Source organism: Myotis daubentonii, chromosome X (genome assembly GCF_963259705.1).
Source record: "Myotis daubentonii chromosome X, mMyoDau2.1, whole genome shotgun sequence".
Lineage (NCBI taxonomy): Eukaryota > Metazoa > Chordata > Mammalia > Chiroptera > Vespertilionidae > Myotis > Myotis daubentonii.
Window position 1 is genome coordinate 49,378,761 of NC_081861.1, and position 18,992 is coordinate 49,397,752.

At 39.3% G+C, this 18,992-nt stretch overlaps 1 protein-coding gene across 5 annotated transcripts in view; it reads left to right on the top strand.

The window, feature by feature from the left end:
* Window positions 1-18,992, top strand: part of CHRDL1 (chordin like 1) — a 212,419-nt gene that overhangs the window by 177,441 nt on the left and 15,986 nt on the right. For all 5 annotated transcript variants that reach the window (XM_059678468.1, XM_059678469.1, XM_059678466.1 and 2 more), the window contains exons 7-8: window positions 6,685-6,752; window positions 16,593-16,761. In XM_059678468.1, the coding sequence (XP_059534451.1) occupies window positions 6,685-6,752; window positions 16,593-16,761 (237 nt within the window). The remainder of the gene's footprint in view (window positions 1-6,684; window positions 6,753-16,592; window positions 16,762-18,992) is intronic.

Consider the following 18,992-nt stretch of genomic DNA (forward strand, 5'->3'; position numbering starts at 1 on the left):
GGCTTATTTCACTTAGCATAATGTTCATTGTCTTTTTGAGAGGACAGGGTTTACTTCTGTGACCTGCTCAAGCCACCCAAAGATTAATGGAAGCAATGGGAATTAATAATCTTAATTTTAGTCTAGCTCCTGACCATTTTCAAATACTTGTTCTCCCATTACCAGAAAGCCAAGCCATTCCAGCTCCATAGGGTACCACCCAGAGTATAATTGAGGTTTAAATAAACAACATATGTGGCTTTTAAGGTTAAATGAATATTGTTTGACATACAGTACAGGAAAGTTGTTTTTCATTTTGGTTTATAAAAATTGGTTAAAATTACATCGTGTTGCTTCTTGGAATTAACTAAAATTCATCTGTCTACATTAGAATCATTGTGTGTGTTTTTAAACTTTGGCTGAAAAAAAGAGAATCTCTCTCACTCTAGATAATTTATCCAGTGAATCAGGAAAAATAATGCAATGGAACAGGTTTTTTAGGCAATCATTGACTACTTTTTTTCTTTTATATATTTGTCTCTTAAATATATAATAGGTATAAACATTGAAGATTCTAAATGGACAAATTTATTTTCAGCTGTCCAACAGAACCTGCCCAGATCTAGAGTACCACTTATAGTTGTACAAAATGTGGACATCTACGAAGATAATTTCATTTTAACTATGGTTCATATTAAATAGAACAACTAAACTGTTGAAACCTTTAGCAGCTACTTATAGAACATTCTAGCTTAAAGAATGAAATTTTGATGACTTTAAAAGCTCAAAGGCAACAAACGTACTAGAAGTTCCTACTTGAAAATATATATATATACACGGAAGTAATGGCTCCAGTCATTTTTAACAAAGTGAAATTTTCCAATTTAGGTGCACATACCGGTCTGCAAAAACTTAAGTTATTGTCACGCATTCATCTGAACTTGTGTTACAGGGTACTAATAGTTGATTCCTATGCCTGATACCTACTTGCCTCATTGTTTTGCCATGTTACCTCATTTAACAGAGACTGTATGCTTCTATATTGCTTTGAGATTCTGACTGATTATAAGTATGTTGGACCTGGACAGTATTATGCTAAGTGAAATAAGCCATTTAGAGAAAGACAAATATCACATGATCTCACTTATATATGGAATCTAATGAACAAAATAAACTCATGAACAAAATAGATCCAGAAGTATAGATTCATGGAATAGAATAGCAGATCTCATTTGGGGATGGGAGAGGGGCAGGAAGAGATTAACCAAAGAAGATATATGCATATATGCATAACCCTGGACACAGTCAATAGTATGGGGAAAGCTTGGGGTGGGGCAAGTGTTGGGTGCAGGGGGGCAAAAAGGGAGAAAATGGGAGGCATCTGTAATACTGTCAATAATAAAAAAATAAGTAAAAAATGTGTAAAAGACTATTTAAAAACCCCTTAAGAATGTAGGGTCTAAATGGAGTAAACCGAACTTCTTAGAAGGCCATGTTGAGTAAATATTTCATGTCAATATCAATAATTAAATCTACATTTTTAAAAGGGCATTTGATGAGGAGAGCTTTTGATCATTTTTCTTTTGTAATTTGTTCTCCTTTGGATATTTAGATTAGTCTTTAAATCATATCCTATGGCTTTTACATATTGCTTTGACATTTGCCATTGAACTTTGTATGGTTTTAAGTCTTCTCTCTAGACCCATATTTTTGTTTTGCCCAGAACATAGCTTAGACTCACAGCGGTTCTCAACCTGTGGGTCGCGACCATCGGAAAACACATATAGCATATCAGATATTTACATTACAATTTATAACAGTAGCAAAATTACAGTTATGAAGTAGCAACAAAAATAATTTTATGGTTGGGGGGTCACCACAACATGAGGAACTGTATTAAAGGGTCGTGGCATTAGGAAGGTTGAGAACCTCTTACTAAACCTTAGAGCCACCACTGCCAGCTACAACAGAACAAGTATATCCATAATCACCCCGCCTCAGTCACTGACAAAGGCAGTGCCATTTCCCAGCTCTCCAGATTTGCAACCCTAGAATTATTTTATACTCTTTTCTCCTTCATTAACAAATCTTCCCCTGGGTATTTTAATTTTCTTTTAAACTGTAGCAGTGTGTGGTGGGAATGCAGACTGGTGCAGCCACTATGAAAGACAGTATGGAGTTTCCTCAAAAAACTAAAAATGGAACTCCCATTTGACCCCGTGATCCCACTTCTAGGAATATATCCCAAGAAAACAGAAACACCAATCAGAAAGGATATATGCACCCCTATGTTCATAGCAGCACAATTCACCATAGCTAAGATCTGGAAACAGCCTAAGTGCCCATCAGTAAATGAATGGATTAGAAAACAATGGTACATCTACAGGATGGAATACTATGCTGCTGTAAAAAAAAAAAGGAATTCTTACCATTTGCAACAGCATGGATGGAACTTGAGAGCATTTTGCTAAGTGAAATAAGCCAGTCAATGAAGGAAAAATACCACATGATCTCACTCATTTATGGATAATAAAGACCATTATAAATTTATGAACAAAAATAGATACAGAGGCAGAGCAGCCTCGAACAGACTGCCAAACTACAGCGGGAAGGCTGGGGAGGGTTGGGGGGCAGGAGGGGAGGGTAAGAGATCAACCGAAGGACTTGTATGCATGCATATAAGCATAACCAATGGACATAAGACACTGGGGGGTAAGGGAGGCCAGGGGATTGTCAAGGGAGGGGAAAAAAGGAGACATATGTAATACTCTTTGTAATACTTTAAGCAATAAAACAATAAAAAAGTAAAAAATAAACTGTAGCAGTGTGATTTACCCCTTCTTTTCCATTATTTTATAGATTCTCATGACTTATCACATATTTTTAAAACAACCTCTTGGTTGGCCTCCCGATTCCAGTAGCTTCTTAACTAGTCAGTGCTCAGTGCCAGGATACACTTCCACCAATACCTTTTTTTAACCATAAGAACCTTTGCATAAAAATTGGTGACAGGACCAAATGTTAGGGGCAATCAGGTCGGCATGCAGCCTCTTTTTTGAAGTTCATGCAGCAATGATTGACCACCGATATTTATCTTAACAACCTCTCCTTCTCCCTTCCTCCCTCCTCCTCTCCTTTTTCTTTCATCCTCTTTCTCCCCTTTTCTCTTTCCACCAGCCCCATTTTTCTGGTTTCACATTACAAGTTTCTATTCAAGCCACACTTTGCTTGCCATCACCAGTGTCTGACTTGCTATTTCAAAGCTCTGGTCCTTTACAAATGCCATTTCTTTAGGTTAAGATAACCTCAGTCCACATCATTGACTTAAAAATTCTTTAGGGAAGCTTTTTTTAAAATTTTATTTTATTGTTTAAAGTATTACACATAGTAATACATATATCTCCTTTGCTTTCTTTGATTGCATCTGACTGCTCACTTCACCCATTCAATATTTCTTAAGCACATACACTCCATTTGTATATACAGTTGTTACTCTGTGTGTATGTTTTAGGTTATTTCCTCTATTGATTTCCTGTCACTTCCAAACAGATTTCAAATATATTGAGGGCGAAGGCCCAGCCTTATTTCTCTCCTCCTTCTGCCTTATTATGAGGCTCTCCACCCAGGAAGCTTTCAATGCATATGAACTGACTTTTGGGCATTATTTTCTAGACATAAACAAAGGTGAAATCATCATCACTGTTACAGGGTCAGTCAAGGTTTCCACATAGTTTGCATGTAGACTTTGTCTACCATCTTTACTCAGATATGGAATAGCAAGAATGAGGTGAGTATACTATTGGTGAAGCACTTAATTCTGTATTTGTAACTGCAGTTCAAGTCAGTACATAAATAGTACGTGATGGGTATCCAGGAAAATGTTAAGTGTCCAGCCCAGTTATTCTCAAATTCTTGAATGCATCATAATCCTCAGATGGGCTTGTCAAAACCCAGATCACTGACCCCCCGTACTGCAGAGTTTCTAACTTTGTAGTTCTGGGATGGGTTCCACAATTTTGCATCTCTAACAAATACCCAGGTAATGCTGCTGGTGCTGCTGGTTCAGATACCACACTTGGAGAACTAGTGATGTAGGCAGTACAGAGTGGGGTCTAAGACATGGTCTCTGGTTTCAAGGGATTTACAGTCTTTTCAGGGTGGTAAGCCAGGTATAGGAAACATTTTACAGCAGAAAATATTATAAAACTAGAGGCCCGGTGCACGAAATTTGTGCATGGGGTGGAGGGTCCCCTCAGCCCAGCCTGCACCCTCCCCAATCCTGGACCCCATGGGGATCAGGCCTAAACTGGCAGTTGGACATCCCTCTTACAATCCTGGACCACTGGTTTCTAATTGCTCACCTGCCTGCCTGCCTGGTCTCCCCTAACTGCCTCCCCCCCACACTGGCCTGGTCACCCTCAATTGCCCCCGTCTGCTGGCCTGGTCACCCCTAATGGCCCCCCCTGCTGGCCTGGTTGCCCCACTCAGCCTGCTGTTCAGTCATTTGGTAGTCCCTCACTAACCCCACTGCTGGCCTAGTCATAAGCAGCCACCTTATGAGGGCATGAGGGTTAATTTGCATATTACCTCTTTATTATATAGGATATTTTAGTATTATTCATTCATTAAATATTGAATGAGTACTAACTATGTGCCCAGCACTGTTCTAGGTACTGGGGTTACATCAGTGAACATAATAAATAAAAATCCTTGTTCTCATTTGAAGCCTAAGCTCATAGGATAATCCTAATGGGAGAAAGGCAGACAATAAATGAAATACATAAAATGTAAGATAATTTAAGTGCTAAGAACAAAAAACTAGGGAATAAGAAATATCAGAAGGGTTTGAAATTTTAGGTGTACAGAGAAGGCCTTCCAATTCCATTATTTGACAGGTATTTATTGAGTGAACACTATGTGTCAGGCATTGCTATAGATGGTGTTGATATAGCCATAAATAACACAATTAATAAGCCCTGCCCATATGTAAGGAACAGACTTGAGAGCCAGAAAATTTTGGGTTTTAGTGTTAACTATCATGAACTCATTATGTGACTGTGAATGGCTGATACTCCTCCTCTCTGAGCATTGGTTTCTTCATCTGTTAAATGGAGCAGTTGGACAAAGTTATGCTTGAACTCCTAATCATCTCTCAGGCTATAAGATACTAAGTACTTTAGGCAATTGGAAATATGTAAGAGTGCTTGAAGAAGACTTTGTAGAGGAAGAAAAACTTAATGGTTTCCATAGGCATAGGGGAGCAATAGGGTTTGTGAGGTGGGAAGAAAATTTCAGAAGAAGAATAACATGAGCAAAAGCATAGAAGTAAGAATGGGAGCTACATGTTTAACAAAAAGCAAAGAGGTCGAAGGGTAGCTGAGATAGTTGGGTGGGAGGTGAGTGCTCAATAAAGATGAGGTCCTGGCTAATTATAGAGCATCTTGAATGGAAACCCACTGAGAGTTTTGATCTGGAAATGTTACAATTATATAGTCAAAGTGGGTGTTTCAAGAAGATTAGAATAGCCACCAGTTAAATGTTCAAAATTCATAATTGTTTTTCCATAAGATGATCTCTGAATCATGAAGAATTAAAGTCATAATTTGTTATGTCACTGACTGATTATACTATTGCTATCAAATTAATTTTAAGGTCTTTTTCAAGCCCTAAAAGCCAATAATATTATATAATTTTCCCTCAAGAGTGCTACCATATGCTTAAACCAGACACATATTACTATTTAGGCTTCGGACTTGAAAGTTTAAGAGATGAATTGAAATAGAAAATTCTTAATGTTTATATTCTTTTGCATTTTTTGTTATCCCATGAAATGTATGGTTATTTGTTATTGGGTTTGTCCTCAAACAGATATATAGATAGATAAATATGTATGTATTAATCTACACACACACACACACACACATATTACTCACTGAGTGGTGCAAACATCTCTAAGACCAAGCTTCTTCCATCTGCTTTCTTGGTCAATATTACACAGGTAATATTCTTGGGAATTGTCTTCTAGTTTTTGATCTTTAATCAGCTGAGGAATATCCATATCTGTCGTATGTTTGTTGCTTTCCAGGTTGAAAGTAAAATCTTATTCCTAGAGGCAGTTACTCTGGAAGACAGCAGTGATGGGGTTAGCTGTACAAAGAGTTGATATAGAGACGTAGAGAAAGGTGTATCAGGCAAAAACAAAAAAGTAGAAAAGGATATCTTGGATATTGGTTATGTAAACATTTCAACCTTACCTTAACTTTCAGATCATATCATAACTTCTCAGAGATACAATGGTGAATTTAACAAATCATGACAGACCAAATACTCAAAGCTCTCATTTTTTAAGGGTAGTTTAAACACAAGTTAAATGTGACCTGCAAAATACTTAACTGTCACTGGAATAAGGTAAGCAAAAGTGACAATGATGATTATATTAAAATGGAAAGGGATTATTTTCCCTTTTACCTTGAAAATTCTGAGTAATAATGCTTCATGGTCTGTTTTGCAAAGTGGTAACTTTCTTCAGAGTTATTTTGACAAATAAGACACACCCAAAAATTTTTTAATGTTGCTTTTTGAAGAATAGCTAAAAAGTCTAGAGAATTTTGGGATTGTAGAACCAAAAATGTTACTGGGTCACAAGGGTGATATTTTTCCCTCCTATGTATGCATGATTATTTTTTATTTCTTTTTAATAAACAGGGGAAGGAGAATTGTCGTGGGAACATTCTGATGGTGATATCTTCAGGCAACCTGCCAACAGAGAAGCAGTAAGTGTGAATAGCTCAAATAATTCAACACTTCACAGCATCAGGTCAAACTTTCCTCTCCCCATGGCTACTCTCCCAGCAACTCCATAAAAGGGCCTATGTCTAAAACCATTTTTCTTCCCTTGCCTGAAAAATTTAAATGGCATCATCACCAACCTAAAACCATTTAAGTACCCTGTGTAATTGGTAACCAGGGCCAGGACATGAATGCAAAGAAATCGTAGCCCCAGACATTGGAAAGCCTTCATCTAGAGTAGAATTTGGTTCCCTTTCAGGATGACTTGCCAAATATTTGTCTTCTGTAAGGAGGGCAGGTCACTGCTCCTATCCTCAACAGTGAGGACATTCTGTGGATTGTAAAATAGGCCAGCCCATCCTATTGGCTGAGGTACTTTGGAAATGTCCAAACAAACCCTCCCCTAAGCCTTAAATTCGCACTCATACCCATGGAAGAGAGGAATGGTAACAGGCTAGATTTTCCCTTCTCATTCTGAAACATCTTCTCATTTCCATTCTTGGTATTAATCTCAGAATAAGCTTTATGAGTAGGCATCTCTCTACATGTAGTAATAGCATCTCTTGTTGCTTTGTACTGTTAGGTAATTAACAAAATAGAATCTCTATCTAAAAATATATATGTTTAAGTATAGCAACACTTCAAACTTTTTAAAATCATAAAAGAATTTGTTCCAGTTCAAAGACTTTATTTTGAAGGTCTCATAAATGTCTACAAAATGTGCAAAGGCGTTCAATGCACATACATGGGTGTTTATCACACCCTGGTACAAACAAAAGTGTACAGGGGTATTCAATGCAGCATTATTTTCATAAGAGCAAAACAGAGACAACCTAAGTGTCTATTAGTGAAGGCATGGTCAAACGACTTATCTATGGGATCCTGTGCAGGTGTTAATAATAATGTAGTACATAGAAATGTAGTAAAGTGGAAGAATGTTAAAAATATATTATGGAAACAAAACTAGGTGCAGGATACAATTTACACTATCATATGTTTATATAAAAATTATGTGTGTTCATGTATGTAAAAGAATATGAAAATATTTGGAAGGTCACAAACCCACAGGTTAGAGTGGTAATCTCAGAGGGGTTGGAATTGGGTAGGAGGATAGGTCAACTTTGACTTTTCACTTTATATCTTTTGTATTATTTGATGTTTTGCAATGAGTATGAATTAGCTTTTTAATAAGTAACATTTAAAGGATTTTCTAAAACCCTAGGAATTAGTTCTCAACATGCATTGGATACAAGGCAAGAGTCTAGGGAATGATAGGGCAGACCGATAGTGAAGCTGTGAGATGTTAGTAGGAGACATAATAAAATGACCAATACAAACATAACAGTGCAGCTTAGGCCATGCTTCCCAGTTGTCACATGTGCCCTTTCTGACTTACATGCCCCCAGCTTGCCAACACCCTCAGGTTCCATTTTCTGTGTTGTGAATTTTCTCTTTTTCTCAGCCCTAAGTTTTGGTTGTTGTAGGAAGTTGAGAGTGGCTAAATTAGTGGCTGTCAACCAGATGCCATTCTAAACCAAATTTAGGTTTCCGTCACCTTGAGCTGTGTGCCTTAATCTGGGTGTCTTAGCTCAGAGCCATTACTAATAAGGCCATTAATTAGCCTTTCTTCTTGACTTCTTATGCTGTCCTCAACTCAATCCTTTGCCTTTCAGCCTTGGTGTTCTTCCTAGACTACTGGTGATAGGCCTAGACTTAATCCAGTACTTTCTGTAGCAAAAGAGGTCAGGTATAGTATGCAGCACCTTGAAATAGTTATTCACTTTCAAAGGAGTTCAAGACTTAACTCTAGAAACAAACATTTGGGCCTGGTAGACCAAAATGTCCAGATACTTCCATTTTATTATAAATAAACTAGAGTCCCGGTGCATGGATTTGTACACCAGTGGGGTCCCTCAGCCTGGCCTATGCCCTCTCGCAATCTGGGACCCCTCGGGGGATTTCGGACTGCCAGTTTCGGCCTGCAGGCTGCAGGGGTCAGGCTGAAACTGGCAGTCCGACATCCCCCGAGGGATGTAGTAGTGCATGAAGTGGCAGGCAGCCTGGGAGGAGCCTGAGCCCAGGTCGAGCGCCGTGCCACTCCCGCTCATCCCAGCCCTGTAGTGGCTGCCTCTGCCACAGCTTCATAGTGTTGCTGCAGAGGTAGGAGAGGCTCCTGCTGCTATAGTGTCGCCACAGTTGCACGCTCACCAGCCATGAGCCCAGCATCTGGCACCTGGCATCTGGAGCCTGTTGGTCAGCTGAGCAGTACTACAGCTGTGGGAACACACTGACCACCAGGGGGCAACTCCTGCATTGAGTGTTTGCCCCCTGGAGGTCAGTGCACATCATAGTGACTGGTCAGAAGGTCAACCGGTCGCTTAGGGTTTAATATATATAGATATTTTCCTTTGTTCTAAAAGATATAGATATTTGTGATATGATTTGAATAATAAATAGCATCTGTAGTAATGGAAAATTATGTATGTAGCACATAGTAGTCACCCAATAAATACCTATTAAATCAATGGGAGTGAAAGATGGAGTGAAATGAGAGTGTGTTGGGGCAGAGGAAAACTTTTTTTAAAATCTTCACCTGAGGATATGTTTATTGATTTAGAGAGAGAGGGAAGAGGAGGGAGAGACACAGAGAAACATCGATGTGAGAGAAAAACATTTGGTTGCCTCCTGTACATGCCCCAATGGAGATGGAACCCACAACCTAGGTATGTGCCCCGACTGGAAATTGAACCCACAACCTTTTGGTGTTTGGGACACTCCAACCAATTGAGCCACCCAGAAAGGGCCAGAGGGGAACTCTTTATTAATATTAATGCACAGAAATTTGTCCCAAATCAGAGAGAAATTCTTCAAAGTTGTTTGTTCTTTACTAGTAAAAAAATGGAAGGTGGGAGAATCCCTTCTGAATAACCTTTGCAATTTCTACATGAAGGGGCTGGGGGAGGCAGCCTTAACAACAGTTCTAATTTGTTAGATTTTTAGTAGACTGTCCCATTTAGAGGGACCCTCAAAACCTCAGTTCAACAGAAACAGAGATGAATAGTTTATTTTGTTGAGTTGGGTAAAAAACATCAGTTTACCAAGTTTTACAAAGTGCACAGGAAAGAGAACCAGTGTTTTAATTAAGACACCTTTGTAAAAACCTGAAACAGTTTGTGTCTTATTTCTGGATCATAATTTCATTTTAACTGGTCCTAGTACCATGGGGGAAATGTATGTGTGGTGCGGGGTGGAGGTAGGTGCAGGGTGGAAAGCCAAAACATGAAAGCATGCATTACTTTTGTTTTGGACAACAGCCAAACTCCAATTTTCCCCCAATATATTACTCATAGATTTACCATTAGAAAAGTGAAAGAGTTTGGGATAGAAACAATATGAAATGTAAAAATCCATGTCTCATTCACATTGTCAGAACAACGGTTTAGGAAGGAAATTGGCCTAAGTGTCTCTCAAACAGGACTAGTCCTACTTACTAGTGAGGAGAAATATAATGTGTGGATTATAATACTTTTTGAAGGCATTTTAAAAGTAAACGTGTTATTTTGACATAACTCTAGATTCACCTGCAATTGTAAGAGCTAATACAGAGAGATTATGTGTGCTTTACCCAGTTTCCCCCAATAGTAACATCTTGCAAAAATCTAGTATAGGATCATAAATAACTATAAAGGCATTTCCCCTTTCTGAACTCTTAGAACTTTTGTGTCTTCACCAGTAAAACCTTATAGAAAATTTGTGACCTATATAATTTATGTATAACCTTCATTATTGTAAATTTAGGGGGAAATGTATCATACCATTATTACAATTATTTTGGACCAGGGAAAATAAAGTTGCTATTAACAAAAAAAAAATCGCCCCTATCTATAGATCTTAGAACAAATAAGGTAGAAATTCCTGGGGAACTGCTACATTGATGGGAATTTTCCAACACCAGAAAAGAACTGTGGTCCTGGCCAGGTGGCTCAGTTGGTTGGAGCATCATTCCGTACACCAAAAGGTTGTGCCTTCGATTCCCAGTCAGGGCACATACCTTGTGCAGGTTCGATCCCCAGTTGGAACATTTACAGGAGGCAACCAACGGATTTTTCACTCTCACATTGATGTTTCTCTCTCTCCCTTCCTCTCTCTAAACATACCCTCAGGTGAGGATTAGAATAAAAGAAAATAACCGTGTAAGAGCCATGTTAAAAGCCTAATATATCAGTCCTTCAAGTCAGTAAATCAAATATTGAGCAGAATACAACAAAACATAGCAAACCTGAAACCAATACAAACTAATTTGAAAGTAAACAGTAGTTGAATGTTTTTAAATTAAAAGTGATTTTGAAAAAAGCATACCTATATGGTCATTTCTACCTAACTAGATTTTTTTTTAAATTTCTTTATTGATTAAGGTATTACATATGTGTCCTCATCCCCCCATTACCCCCCAACCACCCCACTCATGCCCTCACCCCCCTGTTGTCTGTGTCCATTAGTTAGGCTTATATGCATGCATACAAGTCCTTTGGTTGATGTCTCCCCCTTACCCCCACCCTCCCCTACTTTCCCTCTGAGGTTTGACAGTCTGATCGATGTTTCTCTGTCTCTGGATCTGTTTTTGTTCATCAGTTTATGTTGTTCATTATATTCCATAAATGAGTGAGATCATGTGATATTTATCTTTCCCTGACTGGCTTATTTCACTTAGCATAATGCTCTCCAGTTCCACCCATGCTGTTGCAAATGGTAAAAATTCCTTCTTTTATACTGCAGCATAATATTCTATTGTGTAGATGTACCACAGTTTTTTTTAATCAACTCATCTGGCTGATGGGCACTTAGGCTGTTTCCAAATCTTAGCTATGGTGAATTGTGCTGCTATGAACATAGGGGTGCATATATCCTTTCTGATTGGTGTTTTTAGCTTCTTGGGATATATTCCTAGAAGTGGGATCACTGGGTCAAATGAGAGTTCCGTTTTTAATTTTTTGAGGAAACTCCATACTGTTCTTCACAGTGGCTGCACCAGTTTGCATTCCCACCAGCGGTGCATGAGGGTTCCTTTTTCTCCGTATCCTTGCCAGCACTTGTCGTTTGTTCATTTGTTGATGATAGCCATTCTGACAGGTGTGAGATGGTACCTCATTGTCGTTTTGATTTGCTTCTCTCAGATAATTAGTGACTTTGAGCATGTTTTTATATATCCCTTGGCCTTCCTTCTGTCTTCTTTTGAAAAGTATCTATTTAGGTCCGTTGCCCATTTTTTGATCAGGTTTTCTATCTTCCTTTTGTTAGGTTGTATGCGTTCCCTGTAAATGTTGGAGATTAAACCCTTATCGATGATAACATTTGCAAATATGTTCTCCCGTGCAGTGGGCTTTCTTATTGTTTTGTAGATGGTTTCCTTTGCTATGCAAAAGCTTTTATTTTGATGTAGTTCCATTTGTTTATTTTCTCTTTAGTTTCCATTGCCCTAGGAGCAGTATGGGTGAAGAAATTGCTTCGGCATATGTCTGAGATTTTGCTGCCTATGGATTCCTCTAGTATTTTTATGGTTTCTTGTCTTATGTTTAAGTCCTTTATCCATTTTGAGTTTATTTTTGTGTATGGTGTAAGTTGGTGGTCTATTTTCATTTTTTTGCATGTATCTTTCCAATTTTCCCAACACCATTTATTGAGGAGGCTGTCTTAACTTCATTGTATGTTCATGCCTCCTTTGTCAAATATTAATTGGGCATAGTGGTTTGGGTCGATTTCTGGGTTCTCTATTCTAGTCCATTGATCTATATGTCTGTTCTTGTGCCAGTACCAGGCTGTTTTGAGAACAGTGGCTTTGTAATAAACTTAATATCTGGTATTGAGATCCCACTTACTTTGTTCTTCTTTCCTAACTAGTTTTTTAATTTATGTTTTATTGAGGTAACATTGCTAAATAGCATTGTATAAATTTCAGTTGTACAACATTATAATTTGATACTTGTATGCATTATAATATGCTCACCTCTAAAAGCCTAGTTTCCATCCATTACCATATATTTGACCCCATTTCACCTCCCCCCACTCCCCTTCTCCTATAGTAACCACCATTCTGTTGTCTGTATGACTTTGTTTTTCTTTTCTTTTGTTTTGTTTGTTACTATTTTGTTTTATATTCCACATATAAATGAAATCATTTGGTTTTTGTCCATTTTGGCCTGCTCTTTCAAGCAGCCTAGTCATAGTTGGTTTTCAAGATGTTTCAATTTGGCCCTAACCAGTTTGGCTCAGTGGATAGAGCGTTGGCCTGCAGACTGAAAGGTCCCAGGTTCCATTCCAATCAAGGGCATGTAGCTTGGTTGCGGGCACATCCCCAGTAGGGGGTGTGCAGGAGGCAGCTGATCAATGTTTCTCTCTCATCGATGTTTCTAACTCTCTATCCCTCTCCCTTCCTCACTGTAAAAAATCAATAAAATATATTTTTAAAAAAAGATGTTTCAATTTCACTTACAACTCCAAGGCATTAATACTTTTTTCTTCCTTGCTATAAGTTACAAGATTAGGGCAACAACTCTAAAAGAGCCATTACTCTTAAATCAAAATCACACATCACCACCCTCATTCCCAGACTAAAACAAAAGATCTTTTCTGTCAGTGATTCTCAAACATGGCTTCAAATTAAAGTCCAAGGGGTTGAGAAGTACATAAAAATCCTGATGCCTAGGTCTTACCCCCAGACCAATTCCATGGACTCCCTGAGGTGGGACTCAGGCATCAGTAATTTTACAGCTCCCCAGGTGATTCTGTGTGCAGCTGAAGTGGAAACCAGTGGTATATGTAGTTGTGAACATTTCTATATTGGAAAGAACTTCTCTTCAGACCAGTTTTTATCAAAATATTTGTGGCACAATGAGCTTGACCAGACATTATCTCTCCCACCTTCTATTCCTCTTCTTCCTCTTCCTCCTCCTGTACTTCTTCCTTTCTCCTTCCCCTCACTCCCACTCACTCCCACTCTCCCGCAAGCTATACTAGTAAAACCTCAACCTTCATGGTCACCTTGAACAAAATCCCTCTACTCCCTGGCCTCAGTTTCTCTGTCTGTAAAACACAAGACTTACATAAGATGAGGTGGTTGGGGTAGGGGGGTTGACTGGTTTCTGAACTTTTGTTTTGTCTTGAATCATTTTTCTACCATTATCATATGTCTAGGGTCTAAGTCCCTGGTACTAAAGAACAGCTTTTCATTTTGTGCTCACCCCCATGAATCAGAGAACTTCTTGTGCTTACAGCTTATCCTGGGTCAGCGACCTTCCCTCTCAAATTCTAGTCCTGTCAACCTCCCTCCTTTTAGCATCAGTAGGACACCCATAATCAAAAGTCCTCTCTGTGTTCCTTTGGCAAAACGTTGCCAAACTCCAAAAAGGACAGAACAATCTGTAATGGCCTTTCTGAAATGTGATTATGGTAGAAAAAGACGTATGAGCCATTGTGGAGTTGAAAAATATTTACACTGAGTATCCTATCTGTGTGAATGATAATAAATGGATACACATTCTTATTTGTGTGCATTTTTACAGGAATGCACCAGGTTGGGCTCTTCTTAGAGGGAATAATATTCTCTTTCTCTAGCTCCAGCCCCTGTTCACTTGCCCCTTCTCCCACGAAAGCCCCCTTTCCAAAAGAGTGATAATAATTCCAAAAGCTAAATTTGCAACATGTGTGCTTATAGGACATAACTGTATTAAATGTTTTATGGGAGGGCAGGATCACAGGACCCATAACTATCTTCTCAAAGTTCCCTGCTATCTCTATCACTACATATAAGGATCTTCCTTTTCAATTGCCTGCAAAAACTTTTAATGGGTCTCTCCTCCTTTATCCATAATAATTATCTCTAAAACACTGTTATTTGGCTTTAAGCCTTAGGTTCTATTCTTCATTCATGTCATCCTCTTCCGTCCTCTACCTCAGCTTCTTGGACAGAGGTGGATAACATGATAGAGCAATGGTTGCATTATTTGCGCTACAAGACTCTAAGCTTTCATTCATTCATTCAAGTTTTTTTATGAGCACCTTCTAGATGCTAGACACTATTTTAGGTATGGAAAATATAGCAGTTAACTAAACAAAGTCATTGCCTCTGCAAAGCTGAACCCTATTACTGGTATGCAGTGTTAATTCGTTATCTATAAAATATATACACTATCTGTGCACTGATCGATGATCTCATGCCATTACCTACGTTTAGTCTCGAGTCTGTACACTTATCTGGACTGTACTTGACTCCCATCTCTTCCTTCTATCCAGTTCACCTTATGCATTTTCAGGATTCAATGATTGGAAACACAGTTTTAATTATTACTCTGCTTTTAAAAACATCCCTCAAAGGGCTCCCATACCATCACCTCTGTTGCCTACCAAACAGAGCCCTCACTCCTTAGCCTGGCATTTAAAGTTCTCCATGATCTAGCGCCAGCCCGCTTCTGGGATGTTATCCTTCAACTGTTCCCTTGTATGGACTCTGTGTTCTGTGCTGCACCTTGTCAACTTGGAAACCTCTGCCTGCAATACTCCTCACCAACTCTGCCCAAAAGAAGTATATCCATTCTTCATGACCCAGATCACAAAGCCTCCCCAAAGAAAAGCTCTCTCTTTTATCATAATCTGCACAGTATTTTATACTTGTCCTGTGGCCTCTGCCACATCCTGCCTTGTGTTTCAGGCTTAACTCTTAACCCTAAATGTGAAAGTTTTATGAGCAAGAAGAATACTTTACCCTTTTGGGCTGTTTGCTCCCTCAGGAGTTTGTAGGTGAATCTAGTCCAATCTTCCATAAGAAGAGAGAAAAGCCCTGGCTGGTATGGCTCAGTTGGTTGAAGCATTGTCTCGTACACCAAAAGGTTGCGGGTTCAATTCCTGGTCAAGGCACATACTAAAGTTGGATTTATGGGAGGCAACAGATCAATGTTTCCTTCTGTCTCTCTGTCCCTCTCTCTCTCTCTTTTTCTCTAATATCAATAAGCATGTCTTTGGGTGAGGATGAGAGAGAGAGAGAGAGAGCGAGAGAGAGAAACAGAGAGAGAGAGATCTCAGCATGCTGCCAGTGCTGATTTACTTTATGTCCTTATTTTTTTCTTGGTGTGGGTAGATGTGCAGTTTATTTTTATTAAGGATTTAACTTTTTAAAAAATATCTGTATATATAAAAGCCTAATATGCTAAGTGTCTGACCGTTTGACCTTTTGACCAGTCGCTATGATGCACACTGACCACCAGGGGGCAGATGCCCCAACCGGTAGGATAGCTGGGGTCCAGCCAATCAGGACTGGGAAAGATGAGCCAGACATGCCCTAGAGCCCTCCTGCAGTCCCTCCCTGGCCCTGATAGTGCACCAGTGGAGTCCCTTGGCCTGGCCTGTGCCCTCTCGCAATCCAAGACTCCTTGGGGGATGTTGGAGAGCTAGGTTCAGCTCAATGCCTGCAGACCAGGCTGAGGGACCCCACTGGTACATGAATCTGTGCACCAGGCCTCTATATTTTATTGATTTCAGAGAGGATGGGAGAGGGAGTGAGAGATAGAAACATCAAGGATGAGAGAGAATCATTCATCAGCTGCCTCCTGCACACCCCCAGACCCCCACTGGGGATCAATTCCACAACCCGTGTGACCTGCTGGTTCATAGGTCAACACTCAACTTCTGAGCCACACTGGCCAGGCAGATGTGCAGTTTAGATCAGAGCTCATCACTACACAATGATTAAATTCCCTCTAATGGATGTAAGGCTATTTCTGCCTTTTCATTGGTGGATTTGAGGAACTGAATTTGTCCTTGTCATTTTACAGAGACATTCTTACCACCGCTCTCACTATGACCCTCCACCAAGCCGACAGGCTGGAGGCCTACCCCGCTTTACTGGGGCCAGAAGTCACCGGGGAGCTCTTATGGATTCCCAGCAAGCCTCTGGTACCATTGTGCAGATTGTCATCAATAACAAACACAAGCATGGACAAGGTAAGGGGCATGTTTGTTTTGTACTACCTCCACATTAGGGCTTCAGCAGCCCTGGTCTTTGGAGGGCTCAAGCTGGGAAAGGGCCTTTGCTCCCATGCATATCATACATTCACATGTGGATCATTCACTATCAAGTCTACAAATTGAGTATGGACAAGTAACTCCAGAGGACACAAGATTTCCCTAAGTATAGCCCTAAGAGTATAGCTAATATTTTAGGTGTATCTGTCATTATTTAGAACAAAAGGCGAGAAAACAATGAACCTAATGCAGCCTACAGCATTTCTCAGTTGCCCCTAGGGGTTAAATTACATTTGGGAAAGTTCATTGGATCTTTAGCAGAATGAGAGTCTGTTCATTTGTAAGTAGGAGACCCATTATTCAAAGGTAGTAAGTGCCAAATGCTTTTGAAGCTCTTCTCCATACCTTAGAAATAGCAAATCTCTCACCTCAATGCACCTGAGTCTCCTGAGGCTCTTGTGAAAGATACATTTCCCAGGACCCATGCTCAGAAATTCTACCTTATATGAAGAGATTTTCCTTAAAAATGAGTAATCCAGTGAGAAAAATCCAGAAACCTCCTGGCTTAGGACCAGGAGGACTGATCAGATTAACACCGACCTGCAGCCCACTCAGCCAGCCAGCCAGCTGGCTACAGCAGGCACCCATACACATCCAAGGCCCATTCCTTCCTGCACAGAGTTCTCTGGCCTCCACACCCACAGTAGTGGGGGTGGGGAGAGGAGAAATTCAAACAATTGACTGCTCCTTACTTTTTTAGGCATTGTGTCAACCAGTTCTTCTGAGCAAGAGCTCAGCTGGTTCCTTTTTATGAAACCATAAACATGTTTTGTTTCCTTTAAAGGAAAAAACAAATCAAAGGCAGTTCTCTGAATGGGTTAAAAGTAATAAATTATTAAAACAAATGATTGAATAACATGTATGAAAAACAATCTGTTACAAAGAACTCCTACTATAAATCTCAAAAAAACTAGTCAAGCCAGGGCTAGTTGATCACATCTGTTACTAGTTAGATAAAAATTTCAGATTTCAGATAAAAAAATTAAATTCCTTTTGAAACTAAGAAGCTTAAAAGAAAAACCTGCAAAATAAAACTCTTAATTAAAAATGGTGATATATTAGAAGAATTGGAAATATTTATTATTGATCAGGGTTTGGTTTGAAATTTATTATTTTTAAATCCTAAGGAATTTTGATATGAATTTCTGAAATGAGGAGTTAGGTAAAGATGCAGTTTGATTCTTAACACTGAATTGCCTCCGGTAGATTCCATTTGCTCTGAAAGTATTTCAAAATCTTAAAAAACCTGTGGGGAAATGGACTTTGAAAATCCTAAATCCCATAATTTCTATAGGCCTCTTCATTTTCAGGGAAGAGGCTCACCCCTTGATTTTCTCCATGTCCTACAAAAGCCCCAGCTGGTTCATATTTATTCATTCCCCCCTCCAATTGATTTGGTTGCAGCAGTTCTTTTCTGACCTTTCTATTACAGTTCACTGTAGAATCACTTGCCCCCCACCCCCAACTACCAAGGCCCCAGATGGATATATTCAAAATTATCTTGAGAATTTTTTGGCGAGGAGAAGGCTGTGTTTCCTTCTGGAGAATTAACCCCACCCTATTTCACTTCAGAGTATAGGCCCTCATCCAGTCTAGATTGTTTCCTTAGTCCAAAAGTTTAAGGCAGAGGGAACAACACTGGAAGTCCTGCCTGCACTTTTCTTAGCTCTCCTGCTAACTATGTGCTCCTCTGAGATACATATACTTGATCCCTTCGTAAAGTGAAAGAAAAGAAGTGACAGGAAAGACTCCACCATCTTGAATGTGAGTCCATCCTAAATTTTCTTAAAGCAAACAGTGTACCCACTTGATTGAATTGTCTAGAATGGAGTATCACTGTCTGGGGAGGAAAGAGAATAACACATCTTTCCTGTCTTGTCATGTGATTCTACCTACAGCCCAGAGCCTGAGGGTTCAGATATCAGGTCCTTATTTTATCTTACTGTAAGGTTGGGAATTTCTCTGATTTAGGTTCTTAGAGGTTCTTGGAAATATTTACATAGATTGCCCTGTTGGAGTGGCTAGTACTCTAACAGCTCTTGCAAAGGACAGGAAAAGATAACCAGCATCATTCATATTTCCTAATGTGACCCAGTGGACTTGATGAGAAAGAAATAGCCCAATGATTCATTCTTCTGAGGCCATTGTCT